We start from the raw sequence: 24,875 nt of genomic DNA, 5'->3' as shown, positions 1-24,875 counted from the left end.
CCCTTCCCTAAAAAGCTTATATTCATTCGTGTGGCAACATCAGTCTACTAGAACAACGTTCACCAAGCCCGCAGGTCCCTGTAGCGTTGCACGCCCCCATCCCCCAGCACCCACACACAGCTGGTCTGTCCCTGTAACATGTCCATGATTCCAGCTACATTGAAGGTACCACACAGAGTGACATGAAAGGAATGCCAGACGTGGACTTCGGTGACAGGGAATGTATCCTCTGAGCACACATCCTCTTCCAGAGAATGGAATAAGTCTGCCTTACAGAGAAGACGCAGATGAACTACTGCACATGGGTGACTGAGAAAATGCCATGCCAGTGGAGGGCAGTATTAACCACATACCAGTAGTTAAGAGACTGGCTCAGAAAGTGGGCACACTTCATTCATGTTATGGACCCTTGTCTGTGAGGGCGGGGCCTGTGCTGGAGACCATGATTCTGGTCCTGATCAAGTATCACCTCTTAGCAGAAGCCCTGGGACCTTCATCTGACTCAGCAGTCACAATAGCAGCTACCATTTACTGAGACCTACTACAAGCCAGCACTCCGCTGGAGATCCCCCACACTTGGCAACACAACAGGTGCAGGTGTATGTTGCCAACTCACCAATAAGGAAACTCAGAGAAGATAGGAGACCTGCCCAGGGTGGTCCACTGCCAAGCAGTAAAGCCACTGAGTTCTGATCTGGCTCAGCTCCAGAGTGGGTGCTGTCAAAGGCAGAACTGAGGTGGGGGTGCTCCTCAGCTGTAATCTGGGGTGATGCTCAGAGCAGACCTTTATGTGAGTGCACCTAGCTTTGCAGAAGTTCAGGCCACTCACCTCAGGAGGCTGTGTGCAGAAGGAAATGTGGACCCCAATGCTTCTACCTGCTCCTCATAATTTTTCAGCAGTAAAACCCATGTTTTGAAATGAATATTAGATCATAATGCATAAAATGGGAAAATGTGGAACGACTGCTTGAAGTAAGGCTATAGAGGTCAGAATCCTTCCCCTTGGCCTCCCACATCATTCTGCACAATCCAGGCCTTTAGAGAACAGTATGGAAACTAAGCTTCTGTCCATTTATTCAGTAAGAAAACACCCACAGACGTAACTTTGCATATACTTCTTTGGACAAAAACTACCCTTAATTCTAGTTAGTCCCTCACATGTCTACCTTTCCTAACAAGCTTTGTGCCCCACCCCCAAGGACAGGCCTGGTCTTCCTTATGGTGCCTACTACCCTCAACAAATACTGAGAAGCAACTGTGTCACACAGTTGGTTGATGATAGGTTAGTGGGCCATATGTTGTTTGCAGTTCACACCACCAAGGATCAGTCAGGGTATTCTGGAGATAAATGAAATGACCACCCTTCATAGTTTATACTTACAGTGATAATACATTAACCATTCCTGGCTTGAGAGCCCTCAAATTTGTTACCACAAAAATAGGCTAATCAAGTGGAAATACCATGTTGTGTCAAACTTCAAGGGCATTTGCCAAGCCCAAATGATACAAATGTAAAGGTAATTTAAAAGGTAAAGAGAGCAGTAGCAACCACAATATTTTTAATCCTTTCACAAAAACAAAGCAACTGGGATAGGAAATGAAACCCCCAGACATTGGACGCCTGGGTAGCTCAGTGGGTTAAGCCGCTGCCTTCGGCTCCGGTCATGATCTCAGGGTCCTGGGATCGAGTCCTGCATCGGGCTCTCTGCTCAGCGGGGAGCCTGCTTCCTTTCCTCTCTCTCTCTGCCTGCCTCTCTGTCTGCTTGTGATCTCTGTCTGTCAAATCAACAAATAAAATCTTTAAAAAAAAAAAGAAAGAAACCCCCAGACATTAAGGTAGTCCCTCAAACCCTAGAACGTGGAGGATTAGGACCAAACCACTCATGTCTATAATACCGGTGTGGGAGCAGCACAGGCAAGAAAGAGTGGAGTTTTTGTGGTCCTATGGGCAGGTAACCCAAGAATGACCATCAAGTGTTCATCCACTTGGAACAGAAAACTCAGCAAGCCAATATGAGACCTGTCAAAACTAGGAGAAGATTCACAGGTCTCACAAATGAGTTCAAAAAGACAGATTTCCACTGCCACACATGAAGGAGTACTAACTAGAAGTTTCTCTTCTACCACAAACAACTAGAAAACCACACAATATACCTGAAACAAATACTTAGGGGCTTAGGACAACAGGCAGTGTTTGTTTAAGGGAGACAAGTGAGGGGAGTACCAGTTGTCCCCGCTTACTGCCTAGGAGCAGCTTCCAGACTAAAGGGCAGGGAGACAATCAAGAGTCTAGTGGTCAACTTGAAGAGAACAGAGGTCAGAGTCCAGAAAGACTAAGCTAGAACCTACTGGGCAGAATCCTGGAGAAGGAGGAGCTGCTCAGAGCAAGCTACTTGGGTCTGCAAAAGCATTTCCTATACTCTGACCAAATCCTTACTTGCATACATGACCAGAAACCAACAGACCACACAATTCTTGAGCTTACAGAGGAGTAGGAAGAGTTCATGTGCCCAAGATCCAAAATGTGACAACTTCAGAATACACAGGGCACAGGGTACAGTCCTAAGAAAGAGCATGTCTTAATAACACATCTTAAATTGGGTCTAGAGTAGAGGCTCCTCTGACCATAAAACCAAACCTTGAGGTCCACTTATTTTGCTTTGTGTCAGGTCATAGCCCACCACTTTTTAAAGGAAAAAAACTAAGTACTTGAAAACAAAATTCACATGATGTCTAGCTTCCAAACCAAAACTACCAGGTGTGCAAAAAAGCAGGAAGACAGGACTATAACCAGAAGAGGATAAAAAATTGGTAGAGAGGAGGTGCCTGGGTGGCTCAGTGGGTTGAGCCACTGCCTTCGGCTCAGGTCATGATCTCAGGGTCCTGGGATCGAGTCCTGCATTAGCCTCTCTGCTCAGCAGGGAGCCTGCTTCCCTTCCTTTCTCTCTGCCTGCCTCTCTGCCTACTTGTGATCTCTCTCTGTCAAATAAATAAATAAAATCTTTAATAAAAAAAAAGGGAAAGAAAATCTGGATCTATATCAAGGAATAAGGAGCACCAGGAATAGAAAAAATCTGGGTAACTATTACACTTCTCCCATTTCTTTTATCTCTCAAAAACTACTATTTTAAGTGCATTATGGGCTTACAACTTAGGTAGAAATAAAATCAGTAGTAACAATAGCACAAATATTGGAAATGGGGAAATTGGAAGTATTATGTTGTAAAGATCTTATAGTGTCTATGAAGTGGTATCATATCTGTTGAAGATATACTTTACTATGTTGAAATTTTATTTTTAAATACTAGACCACTTAAAGAATAAAGCAGAGAATATAGCTGACAAGCCAGTAGTGAAGATAGCAGGAATTCCTAAAATACTTTTAATCCAAAAGTGATTATGAAAAGAGAAAAGAAAAAGAAGGAAGGAACAGATGGGGGGAGAAAAGAGAAAACAGATGGGACAAATTGAAGGCCAATAATCAGAGATTGTAGATTTAAACCAAACTTTATAGGTCATTGTAATAAATATAAAAGGTCTAACTAAACATTCCAAATGAAAGACCCCTGATAAGAGATTCTCAGAATGGACTTAAAAAAAACCAGACCCAGCTATATGCTATTTATATGCAACCTACTTTAAACTTAAACACAGAAACAGATTATAACAAAGGACATTATATGAAAAAAAAAAAGATTATATAAACATTAATCAAAAGAAAACTCAATTTCTATATTAATATCAGATAAAGTAGACTTTTTTAAAAATATTTTATTTATTTGACAGAGAGTAGGCAGAGAGGGAGGGGGAAGAGGCTCCCTGCTGAGCAGAAAGCTTGATGTGGGGCTTGATCCCAGGACCCTGGGATCACGACCTGAGCTGAAGGCAGAGGCTTTAACCCACTGAGTCACCCAGGTGCCCCTGAGATAAAGTAGACTTTAAAGATAAAATAGACTTCAGAATAAGAAACATATTAAGACTAGAGACGGTCAGAATAATAAAAGGTTCAACTCATCAGGAAGACATAACAGTCCTAAATATATATGCACCTAAAGTAGAGCTTCAAAATAGGCAAAACAAAATGGACAGAACTGAACGGAAGTAATCTACAATTATAGTTTGAGTTCTCAACATTTCTATCTCCGTAACAAAACAAGTAGACCCCAAAACTCAGTCAAGTTATAAAATACATTGGCCAGCCAATCATCACTTAATTTGACCTAACAGAGATTCTACCCAACAAAATTTAAACTCATTCTGAGGTACTTTGGGAGCACACATCAAGATGAGACCCAATTTCTGAACCCAAAACAAATTTTAACAAATCTTTTAGAATTGAAATCATAAAAAATACATCCTTTGACTATAAAGAAAGTAAACTAGAAATGAGTAATAGGTATCTGGAAAAATCCTCAAATGTTTGGAAATTTAAGCAATCTACTTCTAAAAAACTAATGGGCCAAAAAAAAGCACAATGAAAATAGTTATCTATAGAGGAAAAGAAGAAAAGAGTGGATGGGACAGGGATGGAAGATGTAGTCTCTGCATACATCTTGTTTTATACCATTGACTTTGGAGCCATGTAATATTTAATAATTAACTCCAAAAATACAATGTCATAAAAGAAAAAAATCCCTAAATTTGGAAAAAAAAATTTAAAAGTCCATGCCATAGCCACACAGAGAAAATATTCAAGTGACTTTATTTTTTTTAATTTATTTATTTATTTTTAAAGCACCACATAGTACTTTTGTCCTTTTTTTTTTTTTGAAAATTTTATTTATTTGACAGAGATCACAAGTAGGCAGAGAGGCAGGCAGAGAGAGGAGGAAGCAGGCTCCCCGCTGAGTAGAGAGCCCAATGTGGGACTCAATCCCAGGACCTGGAATCATGACCGGAGCCACCCAGGCACCCCTCAAGTGACTTTAAAAGCATTTTGAGGGCGCCTGGGTGGCTCAGTGGGTTAAGCCGCTGCCTTCGGCTCAGGTCATGATCTCAGGGTCCTGGGATCGAGTCCCGCATCGGGCTCTCTGCTCAGCGGGGAGCCTGCTTCCTCCTCTCTCTCTCTGCCTGCCTCTCTGCCTGCTTGTGATTTCTCTCTGTCATATAAATAAATAAAATCTTTAAAAAAAAAAAAAAAAAAAAAAAGCATTTTGAATGTATACCCCTAACAGGCTGCATTTAGTAGTTTTATGGTTAATTGTAGTATTCTTATTTTGAGAATATTATGTTGATATTGTAAGATGAAGTAAGATAATGGTAATTTTACTAAGATAATTAGAAAATAGGATTATCAGGATAAAGAAAAGAAATTCAAGTATAAAACCCAGGAAATGAAAACACTGGCCTTAAATTTTATTTGCAAATAAGAGTATGAACTCAGGACTTATTTTTCTCCTTCTAAAAAGTATGTATTTCTAATCTTATGCACAGGATGAGCCCAGGATTTCTCTTTGGGAGAAAATAAGGAAGCTAAAAACTATAGAGTCATGTCTAAAGTACATGGGAATCAATACATCAAATATGGAAACATCTAAAAGAATAATGACTATAATTGATTGAATCAGTTATATTAAAAAAAATCCATCCATGCGTTTATGATAGGAAGAAAACTTTGGAGGTTGCTAAGACACCAACTTTAGTTTGAAAATGAGTAAACAATTTTTTAAAAATCCTGCATTTATCTTGCCTTTTCCATACAGACTGTTTATCAAAGTAACAAAATAATTGAAGGAAAAATGCTAATAAATGTCGAAAGCAATAATAGAAGAGAAAATCACCATTGTGATTTCCAGGAAAAAATGAGTGTAGACAATAATAATTAATAGTCCATAAGTCCACTAAGTGAAAAGTTCATAAGGCACTATGTGTTGAGGTGTAACTACCAGTTTAGAGAAGCAGACAGGAGAGTAACATGTCAGACAATGCCACCAGGAAGTGTTCAGCTAAGTCCAGAATGTGGGAAACTGCCGGAAAAATAGCCTGTTGTATAAATGAATGATGGGATGGAAGAGATGAGAAGGTAGGGGACTGTTGTATACTGAGAGACTTACAGGACTGGTCAACCAAACATGGGCTCTGGGTCTTCTGAAAAGAACAAGGCCAGAGATCTAACCAAAACAGATAGAAGTAACATGCCTGAAGGAGAATTTAAAGTGACAATCATAAGGAAACTCATTGGGTTTGAGAAAAGAAGACATTAGTGAGACCCTTACCACAGAGATAAGAGTAGAGAAAGGGGGGCTGAAAATTTATTTGAAGAAATAATAGCTAAAAATCTTCCCAAATCTGGGGAAGGAAACAGACCTCCAAATCCAGGAGGCACAGAGAACTCCCATCAAAATCAACAAAAGCAGGCCCATACCAGGACATATGGAAATCAAATTTGTAAACAATAATGATTAAAAAAAACATTAAAAGCATCAAGACAGCCTTTTGGCCGGAACTGCCATCTTCCAGTAATTTGCCAAAATGACCAACACAAAGGGAAAGAGTAGAGGTACCTGTTATATATTCTCTAGGCCTTTTAGAAAACATGGAGTTGTTCCTTTGGCCATATACATGCGAATCTACAAGAAAGGTGATATTGGGGACATCAAAGGATGGGTACTGTTCAAAAGGGAATGCCCCACAAATGTTACCATGGCAAAACTGGAAGAGTCTACAGTCTTACTCAGCATGCTGCTGGCATTGTTGTAAACAAACAAATTAAGGGGAAAGATTCTTGCCAAGAGAATTAATGTGCACATTGAGCATATTAAACATTCAAAGAGCCGAGATAGTCCTGAAGTGTGTGAAGGGAAATGATCAGAAAAAGAAGGAAGCCAAAGAGAAAGGTAGCTGGGTTCAACTGAAACGTCAGCCTACTCCACCCAGAGAAGCACACTTCGTGAAAACCAACAGAAAGGAGCCCAAACTGCTAGAACCCATTCCCTATGAATTCATGGCATGATAAATGTAAAGAAAATAAAAAACCTCAAGACTATTAAAAAAAAAAGGCACAAGTCATTAATTTGATCAAGTCATTAACTAGCATAGGGGCTAGCTGAAGGTTTTTCCACAAACTTGGCAAACCAAAAGGGAGTGGCATGATCTATTCAAAGTGTTGAATGGGGAAAATCTGTGTTCAAGGATACTCTATCCAGCAACGCTATTATTCAGAATGGAGAGAGAAAAGTTTCCCAGACAGACAAAAACTAAAGGAGTTCATGACCGCTAAACCAGCCCTGCAAGAAATATTAAAGGGGACTCTCTTGAGTGGAAAGAAGAGACTAAAAGTGGCAGTATAAAGGCAGGAAACACAAAAGCAGTAAAAATGACTATTTCTCTAAAAATCAATCAAGGAACTCACACATACACACACACACAAGGATATAAAATATAGTTATATCCAAAACATGGGGAGGAGAAAAGAGTGGGTTCAAGCAAACAATCAACAGACTGCTATTTGCAAAAGAGGTTATATATAAACCTACTGGTGACTAACATCAAAAACCACTAATAGGGGCACCTGGGTGGCTCAGTGGGTTAAAGCCTCTGCCTTCGGCTCAGGTCATGGTCCCAGGGTTCTGGGATCAAGCCCCAAATCTGGCTCTCTGCTCAGCAGAGAAAACTCCCTCTCTGCCTGCCTCTCTGCCTACTTGTGATCTCTGTCAAATAAATAAATAAATAAATAAATAAAATCTTAAAACACACACACTAATAAACAGGCAAAGAATAAAAAGAAATCCAAATACATCACTAAAGAAAAATCAGCAAAACATGAGAGATAAAGACAAGAAAGGGATCAGAGAAAATCTCCAGAAACCATAAAATAAGTACTTAAATGGCAAAAAATATGTATCAATAATTAATTTGAATGTAAATGGAATAAACACCCCAATCAAAAGGCATAGGGTGTCAGACTAATCAAAAAAACAAGACCGGGACGCCTGGGTGGCTCAGTTGGTTAAGCAGCTGCCTTCGGCTCAGGTCATGATCCCAGCGTCCTGGGATCGAGTCCCACATCGGGCTCCTTGCTCCGCAGGGAGCCTGCTTCTCCCTCTTACTCTGCCTTCCACTCTGTCTGCCTGTGCTCGATCTCGCTCGCTTTCTCTCTGACAAATAAATAAATAAAATCTTAAAAAAAAAAAAAAACAAGACCCTACAAGAGACTCATTTAAGACCTAAAGCACCTGCAGATTGAAAGTGAGGGGATGGAGAAACATTTATCTTGCAAATGGATATCAAAAGAAAGCCAGAGTAGGAATACAGACAACTTATACCTTAAAACAAAGACTATAACAACAAAGAAGGGTACTAACTCTAATAAAGGGGTCAATCCAACAAGAATATATAACAATGGTAAATATTTATATACCAAACATGGGAGCACCCAAATATATAAAACAAGGATAAACAAACTAATTGATAACATGATAATAGTAGGAGACTTCAATACCTTATTTATCAATGGACAGATAACCTAAACAAAATAAACAAGGAAACAAGGGGCAACACACTAGACCAGATGGACTTAGCAGATATACTCAGAACATTCCATCCTAAAACAGCAGAATATACATTCTTCAGGTACACGTGGATCATTCTTCAGACTAGATCACATCCTAGGTCACAAAACAGGCCTTAACAACAACAACAAAAAAGACTGAAGTCATACAATGCATGCACCTTTTCTGACCACAACTCTATGAAACCAGAAGTCAACCACAAGGAAAAATCTGGAAAGATCACAAATACTTGGAGGTTAAATAATAAGCTACTAAAAATAAATGGGTCAACCAGGAAATCAAAGAGGAAATTAAATACATGAAAACAAGTGAAAATGAAAATGCAGTGGTTCAAAACCTTTGGGATGCAGCAAAAGCAGTCCTAAGAGGGAAAACTATAGCAGTACAAGCCTACCTCAAGAAGTGAGAAAAATCTCAAACAACCTAAACTTATACCTAAAGGAGCTAGAAAAAGAACAACTAATGATGCCTAAAGCCAGCAGAAGGAAGGAAATAAGAAAGATTAGAGCAGAAATAAATGATAAAGAAACAACAACAACAACAACAAATGAGATCAGTGAAACCAGGAGGTTGGTCTTTAAAAAAAAAATGACAGAATTGATAAACCTCTAGCCAGACTTACCACCCCCCAAAAAAGAGAAAGGACACAAATAATATCACAAATGAGAGAGGAGAAATAACCAACACCAAAGAAATACAAACATTAGAATACTATAAAAAACTATATGCCAACAAATTGGACAAAAAGTGGAGAAATTCCTAGATAAATTTCTACCAAAACCCGAAACAGGAACAAATAGAAATCGAACAGACTGATAATCAGCAAAGAACTTGAATCAGTAATTCAGTAGCTCCCAACAAACAAAAGTACAGACCAGATGGTTTCACAGGCAAATCCCACCACACAATTAAAGAAGAGTTGGTACCTATTCTTCTCAAACTATTCCAAAATATAGAAAAGGAAGGAAAATTTCCAAATTCATTCTCTGAGGCCAGCATTACCCTGATAGAAAATCAAAGACGCCACAAAAAAAAAAGTACTATAGGCCAGTATCCCTAATAAAACTAGATGCAAAAATTCTCAATAAAACACTAGCAAACCAAATTGAACAATACATTAAAATAATTACTCACCACAATCAAGCAGGATTTATCCCTGGGCTGCAAGGATGGTTCAATATTTGCAAATCAATCAATGTGATACATCACATTACTAAAGGATAAGAATCATATGATCATTTCAACAGATGCAGAAAAGGCATATGACAAAGTACAACACCCATTCATGATAAAAACCACCAACAAAGTATATTTAGAGAGAACATATCTCAACATAATAAAAGTCTTTTTTTTTTTTTTTATAAAACCAGAGCTAGTATCAACCTAAAAGGGGAAAACCTGAAAGCTTTTCCTCTACTGTCAGGAATAAGACAGGGATATCCACTCTTACCATCTTATTCAACACAATAATGGAGTCCTCACCACAACAGGACAAAAGGCATTGAAATAAGGAAGAAGTCAAACTTTAACTATGTGCAGAAGACATGATACTCAGAAAACTCACCAAAGACTCCACTAAAATTAACTGCTAAAACTGATAAGTGAATTCAGTAAAGTCACCGGATACAAAATCAATGTACAGAAACCTAATGCGTTTCTATATACCAATAATGAAGCAGCAGAAAGAGAAGTTAAGGAATCAATCCGATGTACAACTGCACTAAAATAATAAGATATTTAGGAATAAACCTAACCAAAGAGGTGAGAGACCTGTACGTTGAAAACTATACCACACTGATGAGAGAAATTTATGACATAAAGAAATGTAAAGAGGGACGCCTGGGTGGCTCAGTTGGTTGGACGACTGCCTTCCACTCAGGTCATGATCCTGGAGTCCCAGGATCGAGTCCCGCATCGGACTCCCAGCTCCATGGGGAGTCTGCTTCTCTCTCTGACCTTCTCCTCGTTCATGCTCTCTCTCACTGTCTCTCTCTCAAGTAAATAAATAAAAAATCTTAAAAAAAAAAAAAAAAAAAAAGTAAAGACATGGGACGCCTGGGTGGCTCAGTTGGTTAAGCAGCTGCCTTCGGCTCAGGTCATGATCCCAGCATCCTGGGATCGAGTCCCACATCGGGCTCCTTGCTCGGCAGGGAGTCTGCTTCTCCCTCTGACTCTGCCTTCCACTCTGTCTGCCTGTGCTCACTCTCGCTCTCTCTCTGACAAATAAATAAATAAAATCTTAAAAAAAAAAAAAAAAAGAAATGTAAAGACATTCCACACTCATGGACCGAAAGAACAAATATTATAATGTGTATACTGCCCAAAGTACATATTCAGTACAATCCCTATTGAAGTATCAACAGCATTTGTCACAGAGCTAGAACAAACAATTCTAAAATTTGTACTGGAATCACAAAAGACCCCAGATAGCCAAAGCAACGTTGAAAAATAAAATGTTGGAGGCATCACAATTCCAGACTTCAAGTTATATTACAAAGCTGAAGTGTTCGAAATGGTATGGTACTGGCACAAAAGAAAAAAAAGACATGTACATCGATGAAACAACAGAAAACCCAGGAATGAACCCACAATTATATGGTCAGTTAATCTTCAACAAAGCAGGAAAGAATATCCAGAGTGGAAAGGAATGACTCTTCTACAGAAGGTGTTGGGAAAACTTAACAACAAGCAAAATAATGAACCTGGACCACTTTCTTACACCATACTTTACATGCCAAAAGTAAATGCAGAATGGATGAAATGTGAGACCTGAAACCATAAACATTCTAGAGGAGAACACAGGCAGTAATTTCTCTGACATTGGCCAAAGCAACTTCTTTCTAGGTATGTCTCCTTAGGCAAGGAAAACAAAATTAAAAACTATTGGTATTACATCAAAATAAGGTTTCTGCACTGTGAAGGAACTAAAAGGCAACCTACAGAATGGGAGAAGGTATCTAAATGACATAACTGATAAAGGATCAGTATCCAAAATATATTAAGAACTTATTTTTAAGATTTAGAGAGAACGAGTAGTGGGGGTAGGGGGTGCAGAGGGAGAGAAAGAATCAAAGCAGACTCCCCTCTGAGCTTAGAGCCCAATGCAGGGCATGATCCCAGGGTCCTGGGAACAAGCCCAGCAATGGGCTCTCTGCTCTATGGGGAGCCTGCTTCTCCCTCTCCCTCTGCCTGTCACTCCCCCAACTGTGGTAGCGTGTGCGCACTCTCTCTGTCAAATTAATTAAAAGAACTTATAAACTCAATACCCCCAAAAAAACAAAGGAAAATGGGCACAAGACATGAACAGACATTTTTCCAAAGAAGACATACAGATGGTCACCAGATACCGAAGATACTCATTATCACTTTCCATCAGGGAAATGTGAATCAAAACTACAGTGAGTCATCACCTCACACCAGTCAGAATAGCTAAAATCACCAACAAAGGAAACAATAGGTGTTGGTGAGGGTGGGGAGAAAAGGGAACCCTCTTACATTGTTGGTGGGAATGCAACTGGTACAGCCACTCTGGAAAACAGTATAGAGCTTCCTCAAAAGTTAAAAATAAAAATACCCCATGACCCAGCAATAGCACTTCTGCATATTTACCCAAAGAATACAAAAATACTAATTGATAGAGATATGTGCACCCTTATGTAGCATTATCTACAATAGCCAAATTATGCAGACAGCCCAAGTATCCACTAATGAGTGAATAAAGATGTGGTATATGTGTTTGTAACAGAATATTACTCAGTCATAAAAAAAAAGAATGAAATCTTGCCATTTGCCAGGACATGGATGGAACTCAAGAGTATAATGTTAAGCAAAATAAGTCCAAGAAGGACAAATACCAAGTATTTTCACTCATCTGTGGAATTTAAGAAACAAATGAGCAAAGGCAGAAAAAGAGTGACAAAGCAAGAAACAGATTCTTAACTATAGAGAACAACTGATGGTTAGCAAAGGGAAGGTGCGGGTGGGGAATGGGGGAAATAGGTGATGGGGATTAAGGAGGACACTTGTGATGAGCACCGGGGGACATATGGAAGTACTGAATCACTATATTGTACAAATGAAATGAATATTACTCTAAATTAACTAATGAATTTAAATTAAAACTTATAAAAATTCAGATTCTGGGGCCCCACTCAGTTCTACAATCTATTACATCAGATTTAGAGGATCAGGCATTTGGAAAAAACAAAAACAAAAACCAAAAAAAAAAAAAACCAGCATTCTTAATAAACTTCCCCACAATTTCAGTGCAGCCCAACACAGACCCGCACCCAGATGACATCAGAAGATCTTATAAAGTCCTCAGCCCGAGATCCCCTGCCTCTCAGTGGTCCCTGAACTAGAGCTACACTGCCCGCAATGTGGGGGAAACAGTTTGAGCACTGTGGAGATGGGCGTGTACTCGAGTTTTGAGGGCCCAGAACACAGTAAGGACGGGATACAAGAAAAGGGAAAGAAGTTATGCCTAGAGGTTACATAGGGTGAGGGGAAGAGGGACCAGTGCCAAACAGGCCTTTCCAGGATTAGAAACCAAGGCATATTTTTAGGCTGAGAGCAGAAGTTGTTGGGAAGTAAGACTGAAGATAGGGGAAAAGACTCCATGATAGCAGGAGAACAGGAAGACTCAGTGGGAAAGACGCTGCTTGGATGGCAGGAGGCATGAAAGAGCATGGCTCAGGCCATACAAGCTGCAAAAATGACACTTGTGATTATCTACAGCTGGCTGTCCAGTGCAGTGGCCACAAGCCACATGCAGCTACTGAAGCATGTATGTGGCTACTGGGACTGGAGTTGTGCTGGAAAATGTAAGGTGCCCTGAATTTTGAAGATTTAGTAAAAAGAAAAACAGTGTCTAATATCCCACTAATCACTTTTCTATTGATTACATGTCAAACTGGTATTTTGGATATATTAAATAAAGTATATTAAAATTGATTTCACTTTTTTTTAAGTAGAGCAGCAGGCAGAGAGAGGGAGAAGCAGGCTCCCTGCTGAGCAGAGAGCCCAATGAGGGGCTCAATCCCAGGACCCTGGGATCATGACCTGAGCCGAAGGCAGAGAGCTACCCAGGCACCCTGATTTTACATTTTTTTTAATGTGACTCCTAGGAAATTTAAAATTACTTACGAGGCTCCATGAGGCTGACTTGGTATTTTCTATTGAACAATGCTGATCCAAAAGTTACAGAAGCCAGAACAAAAAAGAAACCCCACCAAAAACAAAACAAAACAAAACCCTATCTGCAACCCCATCACCAAAAAGCAAAAACCTTTCTACAACTCCAAAAATGTAAGGTTGGCCAAATTGCTGAAATCAGTGCTACCGAAGCCCATCTCATTGTCAGTAGAAATGAAAGTATAGTAGAAAGTGTATAAAGATAACTGGTTCTCAGATACCATTTACATACAGCAATTAATTCAAAGATAGTAAGTGCTTCTCACCCATTCTTAAGGCAGGCCCTCAAGGCCCCACAATGGAAAGGAAATCACCAACCAGCAAGCAGCCCAGAGGAAGCAATGTACACTGAGTACCTGTGCAATTCTGAGAAAGACACAGGACAAGGAGGGGCCAAACCAGCCTTGGTGTTATCCACACTTGAAAGGAATAAGGAGGAAAATGAGCCTGGGAAAAGTTAGTCCTTCCCTACCCCTAGCCCCCCCACCAGACCCCAGTCACACGGTCTTCCTCCAAACTCCTCTTGATTCCGATATGCATGCGTTCCCCACCCCACACCTGCCCCCGCTCCCACGACTGTGAGTGGGCAGTGAGGAAAGTTCTGGGTGCCACCTGGCTCCTTCCTCAACAGTTCTGGCATCCATCAGATGTTCCTTCCTCCCCCAACCAACCTCGACTCCATGGTATGTGGTGTCAGTAATTTCCAACACACAGGCCACCTCTCTGTTCCCCAAAGATAACAAAGCGAGCAGGGGTGTTTGCTGGCTGGCAGACTTATCTAAGATCAACACTGGCAGATCCTGTGTTCAGATGCCTCCAGGGTCAGGATTAAGTGAAGGCTTCATGACTCAGCAGGTGCCTGATCACCATAGTTGGCTTGGGGGGTTGGGGGTTAGGATTTGTTTGGTTTTGCTTTGGGAGTAGGGGCTCTGAAAAAGCTGCAAGTTTCTCTAAGAACTCTATTTCTCCACACCCTTGAGCCAAGAGGTCTAAGCTCAGGTGGCCAGCAAGGGTAAAGGTCTCCTGGTGACACCGTTGCATTCTGCTGGGGCTAAAGGAGGAATTCCAGCCCCCCCAGCAGGCTGGTGAGATGGTTTCCAGCAAGAGGTACTTCTAAGGGGCTTCGTCCAGCCCCTCCCACTGTCCCTTGTCTCAGCAAGGGCCCAGTGCCCCCCTTTAAGTCGGGTGTCTGGTCATTTGCTGGTCAGCTGTCTACTGCCTCGATATCCTAACTGGCTCCTCTGACCCCACCCACCCCACTCAGAACAGACGGATTTCCCTAGAACAGCATGTTTGCTGTGGAATCCGGATGGCCTATCAGGGAAGGCACCAGCCAGCAGCCAGGAAACTGGGAAGCCGGCACTGCCACTGAAGATGTGTGGCTTTGAGGAGAGTGGGGCCTTTCTGGTGTTCAGGGCTCCTTCAGTGGATTCAATAGTCAGCCTCCCAGCTCTTCAAGGTCTTTCCAACTCTTGTATTCTACAGTTCTGTCACTCCTCTGTTCAAGAACCTTCAGGGGCCTGCCTCCTGCAGATAAAGCCCGAACTCCTTGGGCTAGCAGCAGCCTTCAAGGCCATGCAGAACCTGACCCTGAACCACCCTCTAGGCCCTTCCTGATGACCTCCCCCAATGACATCCTCGCCCAAGGCAGCCAGCTTTCGTATCATTGCCCCAAATGCTCTACACCCATGCCTTCTGTTCACCTTAGCTCCCACCGCTCTGCCTGCGGGGGTGCGCTTGCTCCATCTCCATTGTGTGCCTCTTTCATGGAGCCCTTCCTAACCTCTCAGCTCCCAGCCCCAGCTTGAAGTGAGTTCCTCCTCAGGAATGCTAAATCTCTGGGTAGACAATTCATTCAGCCCTTAGGAGTCACCGCCTGGGCATCCAATTAGAAGAAGCTCTCCAGAAGGGTAAGGAATGCCCCACACCATTAATGAACTTCCATCCGAAATGGGACCGTGACATATGCTTGCTTGCAAGCTCTGCGGGCCCAGAACACAAGGGGTTGTGTCACGTGTAGGATACATCAGAGGTTATGAAGGATTTGCACACCATCACCTCAGGTCATCCTCAAAGCCACTCTGAGGAGCCACCCTGGCGCAAGGGGGATTCTGATGGCCTGCCTGGGGCCCATCAACTTAGCAGTAGTCACCTGTGCCAGTTCTGGGCCATAGCCCCTCTGCTGCCGGGTCCAGTCTTTTCCCTCTGGGAGCATCCCTGGGGGAAGGAGAGGCAAGCCAACTCCCGAGTTAGGAACCTCAAGCCGGCTCAGCGAGTGCCACCCAGAAGAAATGACGGGCATAGCTGCTGCCAGAGATGATCCCTAGCCCTGCTCCCTGGAGAGGACAAGTCAGGAACCCAAGCTGTCACCCCTCCCGGCACACTTCTCATCTGTATCGTGGGAATGCCCTGCCTGGGGCAGCAGGAAAATTACAGGAGCCAGACCTCCCGTGAGCCCCAGAGGGCTGTGGGAGCCAGAGCAGCATCAATCACAGACAACAGCGTGTCGGGACTGGACAAGCGCTTACAACTCAAGTAGCCATCCCCTCGTTCTACCCAGGAAGGAAGGAAATTTCAGAAGGGGGAGTAAGCAGCAAAGTAGAGAGGAGCAAAGTTAGCCTAGCACCTAGCACCGTGCACCCCCCCCCCCCCCCCAGCCACTAACATCCCTCCCACCTGAACCCAGGGAGGGCCCACCTGGGGACACTGGAGCAGGTGCACCAGCCCAAGCCAACCAGCATTATCTCTGGGCCTCTGACCTCCACTGTTGATTTCCACCCACAGCACACAAGCATTTTTAGTTCCCGAGGAATGTAAAGCAGCCACGAGAAGTTAGGATGGAGTTGCTAGTTTAAAAAACAAACACAGGCCTTCCTACATAAGGACCAGGCAGCCACTGGCCACCACCCCACCAGAAGCCTCAGGTAGGCACTCTCTGTACTCTTGTGTGTGGGCTCATGAGCTTAACTTATTCTGACCGCGGGCCATTCTCAGGCCCATCTGAACCAAGGGGTATGGGCACTGCAAAACTCGGGGCCACCCGGCTGCTCAGAGACAGCTGGATCCCCCCCAAATCCCCATGAGGTTCAGCCTCATGACATTTCATTAAGAAACCTGGCACAAGCTCCTGGGGGCCTGGGACAAATATGGGGAGTCCCACTACCGCACAGCCTGGGAGTAGGAGGCTCATATCCACCTAGGTAGCTCAGTTCGCTACCTAGGGGAGGTGGGCACAAGGATCCCCTCTAGGAAGGGTGGGAAGAGCTTCTACTCAGCAGGGACATCCTGGGGCCAAGTCCCCTCATCCCATCTGCTGGGCCCCTACCCAGGTGAGGTCCGGGCCACAGGGAGAGACAGCAGGGCACGGGGCCTGAAGACCCTCTCTCCTCCAGGCCTGCCAGACACCATGCCCTCCCTGGGGACCCTTTGCAGCCTGCTGCTCTTCAGTGTGCTCTGGATGGACTTGGCCTTGGCGGGCTCCAGCTTCCTGAGTCCTGAACACCAGAAAGTCCAGGTAAAATGTCTCCCCACAAAGCCCCACATTCAGACTGGGGTCTCTTGTTCCCACCTTGCCATGTCACAGCCAACTGTGTGCTTTGTGACCTGGGCAGTGGCTCCAGGTCTCTGGGCTTTGGCTTTCTCCGAGAGTACCTGCAAGTCTAAGGGGGCTTAGGGCCCTAAGCAAATACCTCTTTCCAGCAGAGAAAGGAGTCCAAGAAGCCGCCAGCCAAACTGCAGCCTCGAGCTCTCGAAGGCTCACTCCGCCCAGAAGATACAAGTCAAGTGGAAGGGGCAGAGGATGAGCTGGAAATCCGGGTTGGTTCCCTTGCAGCTCTGTTTTTGTGGTCATAGAGGGGGTGGGGGAGGCAGGGGAAGCGGAGAGTAAGCTAGGAACAGGGAGCCACTCACTCACTACTTAAGAAATGTAAAATAGTATGAAGAGAGTTGACTCTGAACTGGGCTCTACCAGGTCTTTTCCCATTAAGAGGCAAGTGTCTAAGAGCAGTAACTTTGCTACAATGGAATGGGAAAGGACTGGGAGCCAAGAGCAGGGGAGAAGAGGGCTGCTAGCCGACACCGGGTGATTTCAAAAGAGAGTCAGCAAACGTGGTGCCAAGAGACAGACAGCAGAGGAATAATCAACTGATCACAGATTGAAGATGTTTCCCCACAGGAAACTGTCTGGTTGGCCCAGGGGCCTCTCTGACCTTCCCCGGGGCGGGAGCATACCCAGACAGCACCCCGGTCAGGCTAGCTACTGCTACCCTGTCTCTGGCAGCCACTCACTGTCCCCAGCTGTAGACAAAACAGGATTGGACTTGTTTGGGCTCCAACAAATCTTGCACGGGACAAGGAGAACATCTGGAAGTAAAGGGGGGAGATTAGGGCAGAGAGGCAGTGAAGGGATTTCCTGGAAGGCTGGCTGTGGTTCAAGAAATGGCTCTGCCAAGCTTTCAGGTGGCAACAGATGTCTCCATGCAGTGACACCAGAATTCCCATGGGGCAGTACTGAATAATGGTGATCGCTATACTGCTTGTGCCCACTGACCAAGACTGCATTTACAGACTATCTTACCCTTATTATACACCATTCCGTCTCCACAACAGCCTGTGAGGTAAGGAGGTCTGACATTGTTGCCCTCACTGTACAGACGAGGATCGGAAGTTCAGACAGGTGGGCCTGAGGGGCCACAGCCAGTGTGTGGCAGAGGTGGGGCCCAAAGCTGGGGCTGACCCCAGCTTCTAAGCCCCCCTTCCCCTCTGGTCTGGCCAACGGAGCCTGCTTGGCGGCCCGAGAGCACCCCCATTTGGCTCTTCGAGCCTGAGAAGCTGAAGCGCATCCTGCCTGGCCTCCCTCCCCACCCACCAGCCTCTTCTATCGAGGACAAACTCCCAACACATGCTCTGACGCTCACCAGAACCTAGGGATGTCCTCAGGTGCCTCCTCCATGCCACGTGTAAGATCCCCAACCCACCACATTCCCATTCTGAGTCCTGCAAATTCTCACACTAAAACCAGGGAATTGCCTGGTGAGACTGCCAGTCCCGGGCGGCTGGCACTCACCCCACTTGGCCTAGCTCTTGGTCTGCCCAGACAGACCGAGGGGAGGGGTGTTGCCAGTTTGGTGACACAAGGTAGGGATGGGACAACCGGAAGTTCCCAATTCCCAGAAAGGCTGGCCTTGGAGGAGATGGCCCCCACCACCTCCACTAGAACCCGAAGTCTGAGCTGTCTGGGAGGCGCACTGGGGCTGCCAGAGGTGGAGGCCTGCCCCCTTGGCTGTGAGGCTCAGGACACACTCCCTAAGCCCCTTCTGGCGCTGCGGTTCCATCTCCCCCACCTTGGGCCCTCTACCTTCCCCCAAACGTGGTCCCCCTGAAATGGACGTTCAGAGCTGGAAGACTTCTGAGATTAAGTCTTATCCCTTCTCCTGCCCCTCATCCCCGAAAGAACAGATGAGGCGCTGGGGCCAAATGGGCCTTCCCCCAGAAGTTGCCAGGCTGCCTCTCCCGTGCCCCTGCCACCCAGGCCTAGGGTGCTGCAGCAGCCAGCAGGCCCTCAGATAGGCGCTCACGTGGTTCCCAAGAAGTCTGCGTGGGCCTCTACCAGCCGCAGGGAGGAAGAAAAAGGAGTACTGGCTGATGGGAGGGAACTTAAGGGCCGGAGTTCCCTCAAAACCCAACCAGGTCATTCCCCACTCCCTCCACCTTCCCCATGGAGACAAGGAAGAAGGTAAACATTTGCAAGGGAACAAGAAGCTAGCTATTTGTTTTCTTCATAACCTCTCGGAGCACTTTTGCTCACATGTGAAACGGGAATGACAACACTACCTGCCAGGTGGGGAGCCCCAAGGACTGTCCCCAGCGTGGAGGCAAGGCCTTCGCCAGGCCCAGTGGTCAGAGGGCCTCCAGGCCGGTTGTCGCCATGGACCAGGACCAGAAGAGGTTCCCAGTCTCATCCCCAGCCACCAGCCCCCTGCAGCCTCGGGCAAGTCCTCAACCTCTCCAGGCCTCCTGTCTGAGGGCAGGGGGCAAAAGGAACAATGACCGAAGGCTCCCTCCCAGCACTAAGATTCCTCAGTGACTCATTCAGACATCAGAGTGACCAGCACACAGGTGCCAGGCACCAAGGCAGCCACTCATCCCCGAAAGAACAGATGAGCCTGAGGGGCCACTGTCTGCTGTCTGCCCTCCTGAGGCAAAAACCTTGACGTGGCTGCAAAGAGAGCGCTTTCCCATTTTCCCAAAGCTTTGAGCATCATTAAGCCATCTCCAAGAGTAATGAGAAAGTAAGGAAAATGGGGTGCTCTCCATGTAGGAGGGAAGACACAGAGGCACAGAGAGAAGAAAGCACTTGGCTCAAAGCATCTTTCCACAGAAAGTTCAGCTTCTTATCTGACTTTCCACGGAACAAGGAAAGGCCTGTGCCCCTGACAGGAAGAACAGCTGCAGGGGATGGGGGCAGGAAAGGCAGTGGAGGGCCAGAGACCACCACCCAGGCTAGTGCTACAACACTGGGGAGACCCACTGTCCTCCCAGTCTCCCTACCGGACCCTGAAATTCTGCCATTGGTGACTACCTTATGTCTTCCAAAATTACAAGGCAGAGTGGGAGTAACTTAGGGAGCCCCGCAGCTTCTGTGAGCAACCTCACTAGAGGTAAGGAAAGGATGCAAGCTAAGTCTCCTGAAGATGGCAGGGGCAGGAAGAACTGACCTAACATGGCAGGGTAGGCTGGCTGAGCTGTCCCGCAGTGGTGCTCACTGGGCCACAGGCCCTGTGCCCTCCCTGCCCCATGCTGAGACCCTCAGAGCCACTGCCCTTAGGAGGGCAGTGAATTTGGGAGCATGTGATCTCTGACACCTCCTGGGTCTTCCTTGCCCCTCCTCCTAGTTCAACACTCCCTTTGATGTCGGAATCAAGCTCTCTGGGGCTCAGTACCACCAGCATGGCCAGGCGCTGGGGAAGTTTCTTCAAGACATCCTCTGGGAAGAGGCCAACGGTAAGTCCCTGCCCCAGTCAGGTCATTTCAGTTTCCCTGGAGTCCCAAATGTGAGCCCAGCCTATGGGTGACACAAGAGAGGTTTTCTTCCCTTACCAGTCTTAAAAAGCTGCTAATTCCTCTTTCCCAAATGTTTGCCGGAGAGTGGCTGGGCTGGGATTTGTGAGTGGCTAGGAAGTGGGGTGAGCACAGCCTTTGTATTCCAGGAACACACTATTTCAAGAAGTAGCACATCAACTACTTCTGGGGCCCCAGGGAACCCCAATTTCCTAACCATAAAATGGAGCTAACACCCACTCTGAGAGCATAAAATTATTTGATGTTAAGTACTTTCACTAGATAACTTTACTTCATAAACAAAAGGAATTAGTGCTACAATCAGAATTAACCCAAGGTTTCTAGGTTTTGTTGTGAATCCCTTCTTGGCATGTAGAAAGAAACCACCCAATCTGATGCTGATCGCGGGGCGGGGGGGGGGGGGGGAGGAAGCACAGGACCACCTGCAAATCACGTCCCTAACCAGCCTCCACTCACCACCAACCACGTGAGGGAGGCAGAAGCAGGGCTTTCAAGCCGAGATGCAGATAAGGAAACCAAGACTCAGCTTTCAGGTGACAAGCCCAAGCCACACACCGCACACTCCAAGGCCAATATCCGGCCCTCCCCCTGCACTACAACGTACCACTTCTGACATCAAAACTGAAAGAAAAGCCATCTTCGATGGCACTGGGAGGATGGCGAATGTGGAATTTTGACTTGATTTCTTGCTTTTCAGAGGCCCTGGAAGATAAGTGATCAGCCACAAGACCAGCCCCACCTGTGTGTCCCGCAGCCTTGGCAGCACTCACCTGCTTTTACACTGTTTCTGCAACAGCTCCCAGCTCTTGAGTGGTAGACTAGCTTCAGAGGTGAATAAACATTCAAATCATATGCTGAACATCCAAAGCAGAAATTTATTTCACCAAAGATGATAACTTCACGTTTCACTGGAAAAAAATCTTTTCTAAACTACAGTCAAGGGAAGAGAAAAGAAGGCTATGTAGTATAAGGCAGGTATGAATGCTTAGGAAACCAAGAAAGGAAGTGGGGGTAGTGGGAGAAGACAGTTCTTGTAAATATCACAGCTTCCCGAGCACAGTAGAGTTACTATGAGAGATTAGTAACCATCACCAAGGACTGTGGACAAAAAAACTTCAGGGGACATCATCAGGGCCCACACCCACGAACTGACATTCACGATCACAGCAGGATCCTGGGAATGCCAAAGTGTGAGTCTGAGGTTATAAGTAAGTGGGGTGCTTACAATGGCTACCAGCCACTGCTAGACAGGGCTGAAATAACTACTTCTCCCTCCTCCTTGTCCACTACTGATAAGACATGGCAAAACAGGTGCATGTGGGCAAGGCTGGGCACTGCCTTGGTGACAGCGAGATCAGGCAGGTGTTCCTGAAGATTGCCAACTCCAGCGCACAGCTGAATTGAGCCTTGAGCCTAATATTCCACAGCTTAGTTCCACTGAGGACACCAGCTTTCCCGGAGGAAGGTCAGTTACGAGTGATTTACACTTGAGCAAATGTGTGAACTGGTTGCTAAGAACTGGTGATGACAGATGATGGGTGAATCACTAAAGAGAAAAAAAAGACTAAGGAGGCTCCAAATAGAAGCTCTGCCAATTCAGACACATGAATACCTTTTAGAAATACGTAGGCCAGCCCTCAGCAGGATGGGGTAACATGCATACTCTGGAAAAGCCTTTGTCAGAGGGCTGTAAGAGCCACATCTCTTCTCAGGTAAAATTCTGGCCACCTGGCCCTTGAGGCACAGCCCTACTGGCACTAACCACAATCACACTCGGCAGGCACACCGACACTCAGCTGCCAGCCCACGAGAACTCACCAGCCTCCGAGGATGTCTTAGAGATTCAGAATCTTGGGGCATCTGGGGGGCTCAGTCGGTTCAGTAGCCAACTCTTGGTTTTAGCTCAGGTTGTGGTGCAGGGGTCGGGGGATGGAGGCCAGGGTGGGGCTCCGCACTCAGCCAGGAATCGGCTTCAGGATTCTCCCTCCACTTCTGCCCTTCCCCCCACGCCAAGGTTCTCGCTCTCAAAAAAAGAAATGCAGAATCTTGGGCCCCACCCTGGCCCTACTCTATCAGGATCTGCATTTAGCAAGATCCACAGGCTATTAAGTGGCTGAGAGCCAACCAGATCCTACTCAATTTGGGGCAGCTCCATAAAGAGCGGAGCACAATTCCCTGCCTGGCCTGGAACCGATGTCGGTCCCCACATGAAACAGAAACATCGGGCCTGGCCAGGTGATAGTCTCAAAACTGAGAAAACACCACTCTCACTCACCTCCTGCCATTTCTCTAGCCCCAGCCTGCTGTCAACACCACATCCACCCCGTGTCTGCCCCCCCCCACACCCCTGTATCTCAGATGTCCAGACACTGCCTATATGATCACACATGGACTTTGTTCACCAAGTCCTCACTTCTGAAATCAGCTACCTCTCTAAGACTCAGTAGTAAGACTGAAAGGTATTAACCCTTTAGAAAAGCTAAGGTACTGGAGGACAGATGAACTGGGTAGGGCAAGGGAGGGAAGAGGGAGATAGGCAGTAGAAGGGGAGGGAAAGGAACTTCCTCAGCCCCCGGACAGCCAGCACCCAGCACTGATGCAGAGACCAGCCCGCCATCCTGCAGTTTAGTCAGAGCTCGGTCGCTTAGTAGGGCCACAACTCCGATCATCACTAACCAGGCCCACAGCCCTCTTCTCAACAGCCAGAGAAGGATCCAAGGCCCACAGGTGGTCAAAGTGACCTGGGGAGGCAGCTCATGGCCCAGTGAAGCAGCAGGCACAGACAGGGCTCTGGGCTGGATGCGTGCCAGGCCCTGAGAGGAATGCTGGTCACCTGATTTCCCCCCAGCGAAGACAAGGGCTTACTTCTCTCCCAGGATTCACCAGCACTCTGCCCCTCTTGCCTCAGTCATTCCTCTAAGAAATAAGATGCTGGGGGCGCCTGGGTGGCTCAGTGGGTTAAGCCTCTGCCTTAGGCTCAGGTCATGATCTCAGGGTTCTGGGATCAAGCCCCACATCAGGCTCTCTGCTTAGCTGGGAGCCTGCTTCCCTCCTCTCTGCCTGCTGCTCTGCCTACTTGTTATCTAAGACCTTAGAAAAAAAAGATCCCAGCCAAGACGTTGAATTCCTCAGGCTCCTCACACATCAAACACCTCCTTCCCTGGGTTACTGTCAAAACCGAGCACAGTATCCCCCACACACAGACACCAGGCACGTAGGAGGCCCTCCATTATTCTCACCACTGCATTCCTGCTGTGCAGCGGACACTGGTCTACATACGGACATAGAACATGTACTCTGTGTAGTTTCAGGTAACTGTCACAAGCCCACTGAAGAGGGAGGAAAGCGAAGTTTGGAGGAATTAAGTAACTTTCCAAAGTCACACAACAAATATGCTGTGGACTCCTATCCAGAACTACAGTATTTGAGTCTGGGCCTCGTCACCGCTTCCCTTGCCCTGTGATCCAAGGGCTTCTTTTCTCATTTTCCTTCTTAATACACTGGGTCACCCTGGAGTGCAGCGACTTAAGAGAAAGAAAATTTAGCAAAGGAAACACTTGACCAAACATAGCATTTCAAACATGGTACTACTGTCAGTTTATTTTTTTATTTTTAAAGTAGTCTCGCCCAGCATGGAGCCCAGTGTGGGGTTTGAACTCACAACCCTGAGATCAAGACTTGAGCTGAGATCAAGAGCCAGACACTTTTTTTTTTAAATATATTTTTTTAAAGATTTTATTTATTTGACAGACAGAGATCACAAGTAGGCAGAGAGGCAGGCCGATAGAGAGTGAGAGAAGGAAGCAGGCTCCCTGCTCAGCAGAGAGCCCAATGTGGGACTCAATCCCAGGACCCTGAGATCATGACCTGAGCCAAAGGCAGCGGCTTAACCCACTGAGCCACCCAGGCGCCCCAAGAGCCAGACACTTAACCGACTGAGCCACACAGGGCTCAGCTTTCTTAAACCTCCATGCATCATTTAATGATGCCACTAACTTAAGTCTCTCTGAAACAGGGTGTATTTACCCCCAGGGGAGTGAGATACTTGCTGTAAAAAAAATTCTCCTTATAAGAAACTCTGGTGTTTCATAA

The 24,875-nt window shown here is 45.7% G+C and overlaps 1 protein-coding gene and 1 pseudogene across 2 annotated transcripts; both read left to right on the top strand.

Annotated features, from left to right (window-relative positions):
• Window positions 1-81: 81 nt before the first annotated feature.
• LOC132011557 (large ribosomal subunit protein eL21-like) lies at window positions 82-13,873 on the top strand (annotated as a pseudogene).
• Window positions 13,874-16,385: 2,512 nt separating this feature from the next.
• GHRL (ghrelin and obestatin prepropeptide) lies at window positions 16,386-21,625 on the top strand. Of its 2 annotated transcripts, none has more exons than XM_059387901.1 (5): window positions 16,386-16,627; window positions 17,096-17,217; window positions 17,406-17,519; window positions 20,597-20,705; window positions 21,481-21,625. In XM_059387901.1, the coding sequence occupies exons 2-5, from the start codon at window positions 17,110-17,112 to the stop codon at window positions 21,498-21,500; spliced, it is 351 nt and encodes a 116-aa protein (XP_059243884.1). In that variant the 5' UTR covers window positions 16,386-16,627; window positions 17,096-17,109; the 3' UTR covers window positions 21,501-21,625. The 2 variants fall into 2 exon arrangements, with proteins under 2 accessions (XP_059243884.1, XP_059243883.1); XM_059387900.1 differs by having other exon boundaries at window positions 17,403-17,519.
• Window positions 21,626-24,875: the final 3,250 nt, after the last annotated feature.

This window comes from Mustela nigripes, chromosome 2 (assembly GCF_022355385.1).
Source record: "Mustela nigripes isolate SB6536 chromosome 2, MUSNIG.SB6536, whole genome shotgun sequence".
In the NCBI taxonomy this organism is placed as follows: domain Eukaryota; kingdom Metazoa; phylum Chordata; class Mammalia; order Carnivora; family Mustelidae; genus Mustela; species Mustela nigripes.
The sequence above is the reverse complement of the archived record's forward strand: the minus strand, read 5'-3'. Positions and strand labels throughout refer to the sequence as shown.

Coding starts and splice junctions, on each gene's coding strand:
- GHRL (XM_059387900.1), top strand. CDS start 17,110: ATGCCCTCCCTGGGGACCCTTTGCAGCCTGCTGCTCTTCAGTGTGCTC. Junction 17,218..17,402: donor CTGAACACCAGAAAGTCCAG/GTAAAATGTCTC, acceptor ACCTCTTTCCAG/CAGAGAAAGGAGTCCAAGAA. Junction 20,706..21,480: donor CCTCTGGGAAGAGGCCAACG/GTAAGTCCCTGC, acceptor CTTGCTTTTCAG/AGGCCCTGGAAGATAAGTGA.